This window comes from Eremomyces bilateralis (genome assembly GCF_010015585.1).
Source record: "Eremomyces bilateralis CBS 781.70 unplaced genomic scaffold P152scaffold_8, whole genome shotgun sequence".
NCBI lineage: Eukaryota > Fungi > Ascomycota > Dothideomycetes > Eremomycetales > Eremomycetaceae > Eremomyces > Eremomyces bilateralis.
The window spans coordinates 220,039-232,125 of record NW_022985074.1 but is presented as its reverse complement, the minus strand read 5'-3'; the positions used below and the strand labels follow the sequence as shown (position 1 = coordinate 232,125).

General features: G+C 51.3%; 5 protein-coding genes across 5 annotated transcripts; 3 read left to right on the top strand and 2 right to left on the bottom strand.

The window, feature by feature from the left end:
• Nucleotides 1-805: 805 nt before the first annotated feature.
• P152DRAFT_473359 (uncharacterized protein) lies at nucleotides 806-4,584 on the top strand (the record flags this gene model as incomplete). Its single annotated transcript, XM_033681226.1, has 3 exons — nucleotides 806-1,689; nucleotides 1,754-3,376; nucleotides 3,435-4,584. 3 exons carry the CDS (start codon nucleotides 806-808, stop codon nucleotides 4,582-4,584), a joined length of 3,657 nt encoding a protein of 1,218 aa, XP_033534452.1.
• A 1,567-nt stretch (nucleotides 4,585-6,151) lies between these two features.
• On the top strand, nucleotides 6,152-6,625 carry P152DRAFT_326983 (uncharacterized protein). Its single transcript, XM_033675247.1, has 2 exons — nucleotides 6,152-6,500; nucleotides 6,576-6,625. Exon 1 carries the CDS (start codon nucleotides 6,306-6,308, stop codon nucleotides 6,498-6,500), a length of 195 nt encoding a protein of 64 aa, XP_033534451.1. The 5' UTR covers nucleotides 6,152-6,305; the 3' UTR covers nucleotides 6,576-6,625.
• A 336-nt stretch (nucleotides 6,626-6,961) lies between these two features.
• On the bottom strand, nucleotides 6,962-8,852 carry P152DRAFT_513853 (uncharacterized protein). The gene is made up of 3 exons (XM_033682827.1): nucleotides 7,553-8,852; nucleotides 7,222-7,271; nucleotides 6,962-7,139 (listed from the first exon to the last, which is right to left on the bottom strand). The coding sequence occupies exons 1-3, from the start codon at nucleotides 8,415-8,417 to the stop codon at nucleotides 7,098-7,100; spliced, it is 957 nt and encodes a 318-aa protein (XP_033534450.1). The 5' UTR covers nucleotides 8,418-8,852; the 3' UTR covers nucleotides 6,962-7,097.
• P152DRAFT_481713 (DUF383-domain-containing protein) lies at nucleotides 8,719-10,741 on the top strand. The gene is made up of 6 exons (XM_033681838.1): nucleotides 8,719-9,111; nucleotides 9,163-9,208; nucleotides 9,286-9,389; nucleotides 9,440-9,553; nucleotides 9,616-9,846; nucleotides 9,897-10,741. The coding sequence occupies exons 1-6, from the start codon at nucleotides 9,091-9,093 to the stop codon at nucleotides 10,557-10,559; spliced, it is 1,179 nt and encodes a 392-aa protein (XP_033534449.1). The 5' UTR covers nucleotides 8,719-9,090; the 3' UTR covers nucleotides 10,560-10,741.
• On the bottom strand, nucleotides 10,717-11,993 carry P152DRAFT_513851 (inositol monophosphatase; the record flags this gene model as incomplete). The annotated part of the gene is made up of 2 exons (XM_033682826.1): nucleotides 11,453-11,993; nucleotides 10,717-11,407 (listed from the first exon to the last, which is right to left on the bottom strand). Exons 1-2 carry the CDS (start codon nucleotides 11,659-11,661, stop codon nucleotides 10,717-10,719), a joined length of 900 nt encoding a protein of 299 aa, XP_033534448.1. The 5' UTR covers nucleotides 11,662-11,993.
• Between the last annotated feature and the right edge of the window lie 94 nt (nucleotides 11,994-12,087).

The following is a 12,087-nucleotide window of genomic DNA, read 5'->3' as shown; positions in this document are numbered from 1 at the left end:
CATGTCCCACATATCAACCCTCGGAGTCCGCTTTCTCGCCAGCACGACCTCTCGTTTCGACCACGACGACAGCGCTGCCTAAGGAAGAAACACACCGGAATATATTTGGGGGATCTTGTTGACTCGTCTGGACCCTTACAAGCGATTTTCTCCATATGCTGTGTTTGGTTCTCTCCCAGATCGACCCGTAACTTCTACGTTCGTTCTATCGGGATCTTTCAGTTCGACGACGACACTACAACCTCAGCTTATTCGATGGTGACATAAGGTAAGAGGTCTTCCCTGGGTACCTCCGAGGCTCGTCGAATTATAAAATTTTAACTTTTCGGGTTACTGACGGCGAATTCATAGGTATATATTGACACGACTCCGGAGTTTACTCCACCACGGCGAACCGCATGTCACACAAGTGACACCTTTCCAACAAAGCGAATCGAGTTGAGGGATGAGTAAAGAGGGTAAGAAAGCTCCCGTATATGATTACTGCAATTAGGAGACAAACCCTTTGCCGTTCTGTTTGCTGACCATGCGCGATTGTAGTAATACGTTCACTAGACTGTGGCCTTCACTCGACACTGGGGAAAAGGTATCGCACCCAGGGGAACATCGAGGTGACTTGAACGAGAGACGAAGGATATGAGCTGCTCAGAGTAAATAAGAGACTCTTGCTTGTTCACCTCTTGGCCCCGAGACCCCATGGTCCTGTTACGAGGGTCCCTTCGCATTGTGTGAAATAATGCTCTCACCCTCACCCCAACCAGCCGACAGAGTGTGGGACAACAATAGTCAGAACGAGAACAATACGATGGCTGCACGTTCCCCAACAGAGGCCAACCCTGTCATACCCCCATTCAACCTAAATGAGTTGGATGATCCGCTTCCCAAACCGGCCAGCGTGCCAAACTTGACCGACCTCACGGAGGCCTTGTTTGATGAGGAAGTGGTGATCGACCTGAAGCCGAGCTTCTCTTCCAGTGACCTCTTTATTGCGGGTCAGACTGGCCAACTTCCTGAACGAGCAAATGGCGCCGAGACGAAAGAAACCAGACCCGTCATTCGCGCGGAGTCGGTCGTCTCAGAGCCGATCGACCAGCGCGAAATCGACAAGGTTTTCGAGACCATATCGCAATCCTTCGGGGACCGTCCGGTAGATGGACTCGATGGCACCGACGAACGAGAGCGTGGCAGCCACGCGCCATCCGACAAGAGCGAGAATAATCGGCTGGCGAACAAGTTACGAAAGAAGCCCACGACAGATACCAAGTCGCCTTCGCCCTCTCCTTCGAAGGACGGCCGTTCACGCCTTTCCAGCCTCACTCGACGATTCTCAAATCTCCTAACCCCATCCGAAACTGCTGAAGAACGGGGCGAAGAGCCCTCCGCTCTTCGATCGATCTTCCGTTCTCCATCGCGCTCGAGCTCGCGCTCCCGCGCATCGAGCCAAGGCTCTGATCCCTCTCGGAGGCGGTCGGTCTTGCGAAGGCGGTCGACCTCAGCCGGAGACGCTCCTGGGGCTGCGAACAATACGGAGACCGTCTTGGTTGAGGAGCCTGCAGCTGAGGAGTCGACGGACCGTGAGGCGGGCGTGACTAACAGCGGAGCCCCCGTAAGGCGGCGCTCAACGCGGAGGGGAATGAACCGGACTGATGGTGACTATTTGTTTGCATATCTCGACCATGAGCTCACTAAGTATGTATTCTCCTACATCATTAAAAACATTAACACAGTTCACTGATTTGTATTCTCCTGTCAGTTTCTCCCGTAAACCCCTTCCCATCAGGGCTGCGGTTCTCCATAAGACGATTGTCGTCTGGCTTTCGAAGCATCCCGCCAATCCGAAGTTGCTTGCATCACTCCCTGCGGAAGAGCTTGAGCGACGGATTAACACCCTAGATAAGTGGTGGACTGCGCTACTAGACCTCGTCACTGGCGAACATCGGCAACGCTTGGAGGCCTCTAGCCGCCTTCAAGTCTTCACAGCGATCACTGCTATTATGGAACGAGCGGAGTGGCGTGTTGTTCTCTCAAACGTATACCCCACCGTTTCCGCCGTTCCATCGCTTGCCCCTCCGGAATGTCCCTCGGAGGAATCCCTTGCTGCCGATCCAGAGTACAACGCACAAGCGGCAAGGCCCGTACCTACCCTGCGCGAGAAGTTTATCCATACCATGGAACGGCAACTCGAGTTCGCGATTCAAGTGATGTCGGAACAGCATGTGACCGCCAGCGCCGTTAAGTTTTGCGGCCAGACTTCCGCGTACGCCTTCGTCTTCTGCCCTGGGTCCACGGATCTGCTCATTTTCCTGTGGAAGCCCACCCCTGAGTCCGTGTTGTCTGTCCTCCAAGCCAATGATGTCAAAAGGCGTGACAATCTCTCTGCCAGCTCCAATATTCTTGCGCCCCGTTTCCCGGACGGTCTTCGTGATTGGGCATTCGAAAGCTTCGCGAAACTAAAGCGGGAGCTTAGGGTCAATCCGATTCCGAAGGAGATGCCAGGGGAAGAGAAAATGCGGCACCGCCTCCCATGCCTTCCTGTTGATATGCCAGAAGGGAAGAAGAGATTGTTGCTCGGCCCATGGTTGCAGCGATGGTGTGGGCACTCGTCCGATCTATTCCACATATTCTTCAGGTACTACCATTTTCTGATGGCTTCATTCGTCCCGTTCGACCTGGATCGAAGGGATATGATGGCTATCCCAGCCATGGTCATAGTCCAAGCGCAGCTCTTCAACATCGTCAAAGCCAAGATTCAACGACACTGCGAGAGGAACGACCCGTTGAATGCGATGAAAGGCAAAATTGACATCGAGGAACCCATCTTGCTTTCCGCATCGGAATCCCGGAGTCGATTTGACTGTTTGACCGACAAGGCGCTCAGCTACGCACGTTCTGGGTTGCTTGATTTCGTTCATGATGCGATTGAAGGGAGAAACATGTTAGCAGCAGCGTACAGCGGTGTATTTCGAGCACTTATCAGCACCCACGATATTCAAGTTGGACGACCTGCCCTTGTCCGTTCGTTGATCGATATCTCCGCCGAGGCGATCTTCATCTTTCTGCGATATTCGGAAATGAGTCGCCGTGCGATCGAGCTGCTGGATTGGAATTCCTGGGGCGCATGGATCCGAAAGATCGTGCAATTCAGAAACAAATTCTGCATGACGGATCTTTTCGCCCTCATCTACTCGCTGTGGCCGGTGCTGGGTCATGACAATGCCGCGGCTATCAAGCTGTCGATCTGCATGGACGTGTTCTTGGACGAGGAAGTGTTCTGGACGTGCTTTTTGCATGTTGATCATGAGGTGCGGATGTATTTTATGCGTTTGTTGTGCTGGCGTTTTGCACGGTATGATGGCGTAGTTGGGCCACACGATACGTGAGTGATTCTCCATATAACGATAACAGTCAACTTCCTCCGAGCTAACACCGTTTAGGATGATCATGCAAATTCTGAACTTGCGTCTCGGCACTTTGCATGCGTTCTGGCGTAATCACGTTCAAAGGTGCAGCGCGCAGGGCATCGCCCCTCCACCGTGTTTCCCTGAAATTCCCAGCATCCATTATGGGTTCGGAATAATACTCAAACAGGACACCGGACTTGCACGTCCAGGACTCCCAGCTTCAGCCCTATTACCCCTCGATAATACGATGAACGGTTCCCGGCCAACTCTAACTGTTCCGCCCCGATATTCCCGCCAGCGGGCAGAGCCCTTTAATAGGGAGAGCTCCCTTTCACCAGAGGAGCTCTCCACTCTGTCGCTGTCCTCAAACGACAGCAACTCTCCTCCGCCCTCGGAGAAGAAGAAACGATTCAGCCTCGTCGGTAGCATCAAGGGAAAGAAATCAAAGTCACGCGAAGCCTCTCCTGCTGGGGACGGCAGCCTCCCAGCCAAGCGTCCTCTCTCCGATTCCTTTGCCCGCTCATCATCGACGGCCTTCCCGGCGTCCCCGTTCGCAAGTCCCCGCGCTCCCAATGCTGGGCCCCGCGACCCATCCGCGCTCCGTCCGGATCAATTCTATCGCGATCGGGCCATGAGTGACCCGAACGTTACACGAAACCCACACGCGCCGATGATGCAGGCCCGAGCGCTCCCGGAAATATACTTATTCCAATTGAAACACCGCCACCCACCGCGTTTGCCCCCTGGGTTTGACTTCGGTCCATCAGATCCTCATAACCTGTTCCCCCTGGCACACGAGTGTCTGCGTCTTGCTCAACCCACGCCAGCGGTGGGAAACCACCTAGAATCTAAGGCTATCGGAACCGAAAACCGAGATCCGATGCCTCTCCATAACCCTGGCTACGTTCCCTGGAAGCAACCTCCCCCTAGTTGGGTCCCACCGCCTCGTCTCCCCCTACCTGCGCACCTCTACCTTAAAGACCTTAATATGTTAAGCGATCCTGAGAGTCTCGCGGCGGAAGCTCCTCGTGGGTGTGCGGCGGAGTATGAAAAGTTCATCGGACGAGCGCTCATGGAGTGGTATCACTGCGTGGAGGAGTGCAATGGGTTCATGAGGAAGAGGACGCAGGATGGAGTCCCGGAAAGACTGATCGTGCCTCCCCTTCTGCAGAGGAGGCAATGAATTGAATGGATGAATGATTGATGACCTTGGTTAAATGGTATCGTGGCGTTTGGATACCAGTAGCCATGACTCTGAAATGATATAACGCTTCGGCGGATTGAACGTTCTGTACAATACCCAAAAATCAGCCGTGATTAACACGGCATGTATAAAATATCAGCAACTCGGAACGATGAAAGGAATACACTTGATATATGCCTCCATTCTGCAATAAGAATTCTCTGACTGCATATCAGTGGGTCATATTTGATACCGCTGTAGTCGGCGTTCTTGTGCTGATTAAGCTTCCGGTCTCAATCATAATTTCACACATACAAATAGTCTACAGATTCAAAGGATTGAAGATCGAACGGAACTATTTACCCATCAAATAGAGTATGGGTTCCTCCCTTCCTTCCCTTACCGTCCTTCAACCCAGCAGGCGACCACTTGCCTCCCAACACCTAAAGCAATTGTGGATAGTAATAGAGGGCCAAGACAGGCAGCTCTTGAAGTCAGTGAGTTAACATGGGACCAACTAATCGTCAACCACCTGTGAGGTGTAGTGCAACGTTTCTGGGAATACGCAATCCTTGAGAGTGTATTGCCGATTGCGACCCAGTGGGGAGATTTTGTCAAGGAGAGGAACGAAAGACTTCCAGACCCGTTGGTGAAAATCCCCGAGGAACACACCGAGTGGATAATTTGTGGTTCACTGGTGTCTGGAAGGTCATCTGGATCGAAGCGTCTAACATGACGGAGGGACGACCTGTACCAACCCAGAATTTGGACCATAAGTGTTATCCATACCCCTCCGCGTCTGTGCCATTATCTAACTTTGGCAAGTTGTTGCCCCATCTATGGATACTGTGGGACAGTGAGAGCACTGCCATCTATTGTGGTACACGTGTGGATAATTGCTACTCAGGCGCCTGTGATACAGAGGACGGTGGACTGAGCACAATTGGAGAATTTGGGCTGTTATTTGCGGGAAACAAAATCTGCCCCGGGACTCGGTTCGGGCCTTGCTGCTCGCATTATGGCTACTGCGGAGCGACAGACCTTTTCTGTGCGCCAGAGAATTGCTATTCAGGGATATGTTGGACCAAGTAAGAATTTTGATAACTATAATACCAGGAGTTGTTATGGTCCCGGGCCTGTGGCCTGGGCCCTTGAGCATGGCTGACGCCACAGGGATGTGGCTAGTGGATGGCATGGAGGATTATATCAAGGAGTCAGTTGGGAAAGGCACCTTTTCACAAACACTTAGCTAATAATAGCACCAATCAGGTTTCAATCACGTCAGTTGCTATCGCCTTATGGCGCAGTTTGGTCTCGAAGCTTTTGGATTTCTAATCAAACATTACTTATCGGCTGTCGCCACTCGTGCTGCTCTACATTATATAAAGTCGTCATCTATAAGGAGGATGGGCGGAGAGAAGGTTGAAGAAATCTTGGGAAAATATCACAAAGCAAGTTCCATAGTTATAACTCTTCCAGATGTATATCCGAAAGCGATAATACCATTATGAATAGCAATGCAACTTGGCCGATACTCGGGAGGAAGCCAAAGGATCCGCTGGGTATGGCTACTCATTGGTCATTGACAAAGATAGAAGATGGATGTTGTAGTCTGTAGACTGATCACACCTGTACCATCAGATAAAGGTGATGAAATAGGCCAGAGTTCACGATTCGTCTGGAGAGAGGTGCCATCATTGGAGAAATAGATATTGTAGACGATGGCTCCAACCTCGAGCGTCTGCAGCGCGGCGCCTGACTCGGCGTCTCACAGCCGGACCGTCTTATCCCATGATGCCGACACCAGCGTCTTGCCGTCTGGCGAGAAGGCCATGGCGCGGACCTCGCCCGAATGGCCCTCGAGCGTCTGCAGCCGGACCGTCGCGTCCTTGCTGCTTCGAGGATTTGCCAGCTAAGCACACTCACTTTACTTTTGCCAAAATACACATCGCGGGCCTGACCAGCGAAAAGCTGAGAATGGTAACTTACAGACAAGTCGCTGATGTTTTGCGTGCTGCCCGCCATGACTCGGACTAGCGACGTTAAGTTTCATTGCCAGCTGTTATCTCTAGCTGCGTATATTGTCGCGTACGCGCACGCATATTTTCAGAGTGAGTTCCAGCCTAAATGAGGCTCATCCTCAGCTGGTGAATGCATTCCGCGAGGCATGCCAATCAGCAGTCCCAACTTGCCGCTGTCTAATAATGCTGGAGCAGATGTTGGCTGGACGTTGACGCCAAGACTGCCAATCGCTAGTTGTGTCCAAAGCGAGCAAAGGCTTCTCAACAGACTGAATTCGATCACTGCAAGGGCCCTCTTCCGAAACCTCGAAGCTTGGCGAATGAAATAATACTCCGATGAGGTTTTGATTTCATGACTCTCAGACACCTAATAGGTATACTACATAAACATACCGGTTATGTTCCCATATTGTAAAGAGGTAGTCGGGACATAGTAATAAATGGGAGAGAATGCGATCTTCTGATATTGACGCGGAGCTAAGTCTCCCTTCTTCAAGGTTGTCGGGTTGATTCGAATTCAATCGCAAGGTAGTTCTATATTCGCAAATGTTAGTCCTAAATGAACAATCCTAGGTACTAAGCAGGTAGATTAGTAAGTAGGTAGGTAAGACCTTACCTCGAGCCAGGATTCTGCAAGTATCTCAGTCAGGTATGGCGGCAACTTGACTGTTAGGTGGTAAGGAAAATGGAAGGAAAAGAATCACAACAGGCCATGAGAGAAATTTGCGAGTTGTGTCGATGAAACCAGAGCGCACATGAAAATATCATCATATACGAGACCCTCGCCCTTGAGACACGTGTAAGGAGGCTCAGGATCAGTGAATGATAACCAGCTTTCGATACCTCAGTCAATATGACGCGCGAATTCGAAGTCCCACCCGCCATCTAGTATGCACGCGTTCATACATTGTGGACAGTAATCCTTTCTTCCTCCTTGTAACACTCACTAGTAGGACGCCGATCGCCATGCTCCCGCCGATCATTTCGGGGGTGACGATGCTTTCGGCCGTGTCTTTTCTTCGTGTCAATCCGTGCATCTGCCAGTTCGACAACAACTGGCAACACATCGTTTTCCTCCTTGTAGAGCCGTCTCAAGCTCCTTGATACCTTTCCGTCTTCATGCATGGCAAGGCACTCATTTCCGATCCGAACACCGACATTCCGCGTAGATTCCACCTCGTTCCTCAAGATTTCAACCTCTTTCAAATCATCGTCAGTGATTTTGACATTTCGGCTCCATTTCTCTTCTAGTCTGTCTTGCTGCTCCGCAAGGCTGATGATAGAAAGAAGGCACGTTATCGCAAAGTGAAGCTTGCGTATTTCTTGTGCCACGAGGTTCGCAGAGTCGGTGAAAACTCCGGTACTCACTCGACTCATGGCTCGACTGAGATCGGTCCAGTAGTCTCCTCTGCCGGATGAAGAGCGTCGTACTGGCCTTCTTCGGTGAAGGTCATCTCGAAGTGGGGAGAGTTGGTGGAGATAGGAAGAGAGTGCCTTGTCGAGTGCGTCGGCGTGCTTTTGAAGCCTCTTACAGATCTTCAGCCTTTCAAAATCTTTAAGAAGGCTCGATTGCCTGTCGCGGTTTTCCTTCGTCGAAGCCTCATCGGGACCACCACTGTCTGGTTCCTGGTCTTCAATAGGCTCAACCCATCTGGCGACCTGCCTGATGAGGACCCCAAGAACTAGAATCTCATGATCGATGTTGTACAGGATTCTTGAGACACTCTTGATGAGTGGGATTGTGTCGCGATAATCAACATGGGTCTCCACGAATGACGTAGAGAGGTCCCGCAGATTCGGGCTCTCAGCCATGATTTGAAGCTCCACGAAAATATGAGGAAAGAGGTAAATTGGTATGGACTAGAGACAGTAAAGAAGAGATCACCAGTAGACAATAAGATAATAGAAAATGTGCAGCGGTATGTTAAGATGCGGATGAAACCTCGGCCAATAGGGCTCAATCGTCCAAAATTGATTCCAAGGAGCTTTCAGTTTGCGGTCGACGTCCGATCTCATGATTATATAGTCTGCATATTGGATTAGATATATACCCCCTACACTTCTACGCCTGGAATTGGCTAAATCGACGCCTTGCCCGTTTCCGGCTGACCGGTCAAAGGCATCTCGACGAATATCAGCCTTGCAATATTCTGCCGGTCAGAATCCCAGAATTTGGACACATGCATTCTATGGAGGTTATCGGTGACGGTGAAGCAACATTTTCATCAATACGGAGATATTATCATGGAAGTAGGAGAGTTGAAACGCAGTAGAAGAATGGAATTCGGATGAGATGACGTTCGAAAAACTCCCACACATCGCCACAACTTGGATGCTCCCTAACATCTCGATTTTGCACTTTCAATGACATTATATTCCTGCTACTCCTAACAAAATATTGTTGATTTTATAATAGACTAGGATAGACCTACCAGGTAAAAGAACTCTCTCTATTAAAGAATCTGTTTGGAAACTTTGATGTAAGATGTCCACCGAACTAGAAGATGTAAGTCAGGAAGAATGTGATGATTTAATCCGAATACTGACTGGAGTCTAGCTGGTGGAATTTCTTCATCATGGCAACACCCAAGTCCGACAGATAGGTAAGAGCATGGAATCTGAACGAGCATCGAGATCAATTCTGGTTCGATTGGACGAGGACTGACTTCGACTCTTCCAGCTGTTGAGAACCTCGTTGGATTCTCCACCGCGCAACCAGATTTATTCAGGGCACGGGAGCATGAGCCCATCAAGGACCTCAAACTCCTCGTCAAAGACTATCCGGTATGGGAGTCGATTCTCGTGGAGTTGGAGGTAATTTCTGACAGTTACAGCCGATAGCCAAAAATGCGTTGACGATGCTCATCAACCTGACCGAGGGTGCAGATATCCTTGAGAATCTGTCAGGGGATAACGAGTTTATAATGTCTCTCTTATCAAGAATCACTGTACGATTTTCTATGCCGCTACATCCAATTGAAAAAGCGACGTCTAACCTTGAGATCGGCAGAACCCTAAAGAAGAATCAGCGGACTTAATAGCGATGCTGCTATCGAATCTTACGAAGTCCGAAAAGCTGAAGGGACTGCTGGATACAAAGGTTCCCGAGCGAAAAGAACTGTCAAGATCGCAAAATGCAATGGACCAGTTAATGGACTGTTTCGTGAAAGGGGCAGAAGGGGGATATAATAAACATGCCAATTTTGATTATCTGTCATACGCCATGGCGGATCTTGCACAGGTAAGCAGTGAGGTGGGGATTCCTCTGTATAGATACTGACGCGATAATAGTACCCTGAGGGACAGCAATATTTCACGCGGCCAAGGAAAGACGATGAGGATATAATCCCGGTGACCAAACTCACCGTCTTCACGGAGCATTCTTCAGTCATCCGCCGTCGTGGAGTTGCCTCGACCATCAAGAACCTCGCCTTTGCCATCCCCACGCATCCACAACTCCTATCCCCCATCCCACCAAGACTCCCCACCCCAAGCGACTTCCCTGACGAAGGAGCTAACCTGCTTCCCTACATCCTCCTCCCGCTCATGGGTCCAGAAGAATACAGCGACCAAGACACGGAGGAGATGCTCGAAGACCTGCAACTCCTGCCGCCGGACAAACGACGCGAGCCGGAGCCAGATATCGTCAAAACGCATCTGGAGACCCTGCTACTGCTCACCACCACCAAAGATGGACGGGAAACGCTGCGAAGGATCAAGACATATCCGATTGTACGAGAATGTCATGTCCACGTCGAGGATGACGATGTTACGGAGGCGTGTGATCGGCTTGTACAGGTGTTGATGAGGGGAGAGGAAGGGGAAGCGGAGTCACTTCCTGAGGGGCCCGGCCCAGGGGCACGGGGTTTGCTGACGACCCCGAGCCAGTCGCAGATCAAGGAGGTAGAAGAGGAAGAAGATGATGAAGACGACCAGATAATCGAGGTTCTATAGACTGGGTAGAAGGCCCGAAGGCATGATAAGTGCTTTTATTCCATGTATAGCACGTCTACTTTATGCTTTACATATGAAGGTGTATCGACACCGCGAGGACTGATAGAGCAAATCCTCTCCCAAAACGTCTACCTCATCAATATTTTCTATCCATCCCCTACTCCACCCCCACCTCAAACCTCCCCTTCACCACCCTCCAAAACTCCTCCACAAACTCTTTCTTCCCCTCTCCACCCCTAACACACAAATACCTCCTCCCCTCCACCTTCGGCTCCCATCCCCCGGGATTTGCATCCACCACGTACCCCCCCGCCTCCTCCAACACGCACCACCCCGCACACACATCCCACGCCCAGCACCCCGCCTCCCAATACGCATCCGCCTGCCCCGCCGCCACCGCACACATATTCAGCGCCGCCGACCCACACGACCGCAGCGAATGAACCATCGCGCCGCCCTCCTCCCGCGCGCGCGCTAGCGCCCCGAACGTGTCGAGCTTCACGGCGAAGTCGTTGCCCGCGCGGTCGGAGCCCCACTCGACAATCACAAGAGACCCCGCGAGGCTGGCGAGGGGTGCGGGGGACTGGAGGGGGAGGCGGCGGGGAGGGGAGGCGGTGGATTTGTCGGTGAGGAAGGCGCCGTGGCCGGAGATGGCATGGTAGAGGAGGCGGGTGAAGGGGTTGTAGATGACGCCGATGGCGGGGCGGCGGTGGATGGCGAGGCCGAGGGAAATGCAGGCGTAGGGGTAGGAGTGGACGAAGTTGGTGGTGCCGTCGATGGGGTCGACGATGAAGGTGGGGGAGGGGGTGAGGACGTCGCCGGGTTGGTAGGTTTCTTCGCCCATAAATCTAGGGGGTTTAGTGTGTGGAATTAAGAATCATAATCCCACGTACTTAAAATCCGGATACCGCTCCTTCAACGCCGTCGACACCATCTTCTCCACCGCCTGATCTGTCTCCGTCACCAAGTCCACCGAATTCTTCTTCAGCCCCACGTCCCCCGCCTGCGGGTGCGCCGCAGTGATCATCTTCCCGGCTCTTTCTGCAATGTTGATGAGGAAATTGTGGATCTCGCGGAGCTCGGCATCGGTGAGTGAGGCCATGGTTGCTGGGTAGCTATAATGATGGCTGGTCGAGGGTTCGATATGGGATGGTCGGTGGAGTGGTGGGGATATATTGACGGGGAAAAGTAAAATCGAAAAGGAATTGGCCGGTTGGAGATATGAAATGGGTGGCCTCTTTATACAATCCTGTATCCTATGCTCTTGTTTATAATTCACGTTCTGCTCTAGGTCGTCGGAGTGAATTTATATTCATGTTGACCTCCGGTCTCGGTGAAGTTCGGATGGTTAACATTTGCATCATCAGCAGGGATTTAGCGGATGGGAACATCACACGATGTGATTGGACAATTGGGTGTCGAGTTTGGATTTAAATGGTGGTTTTGGATGCATTTTGGTTTGTAATACCAATATATGGGAATGTTCTTTATGGTAGAAGCGTACGGTTTTACGCTCCTACGGTATACA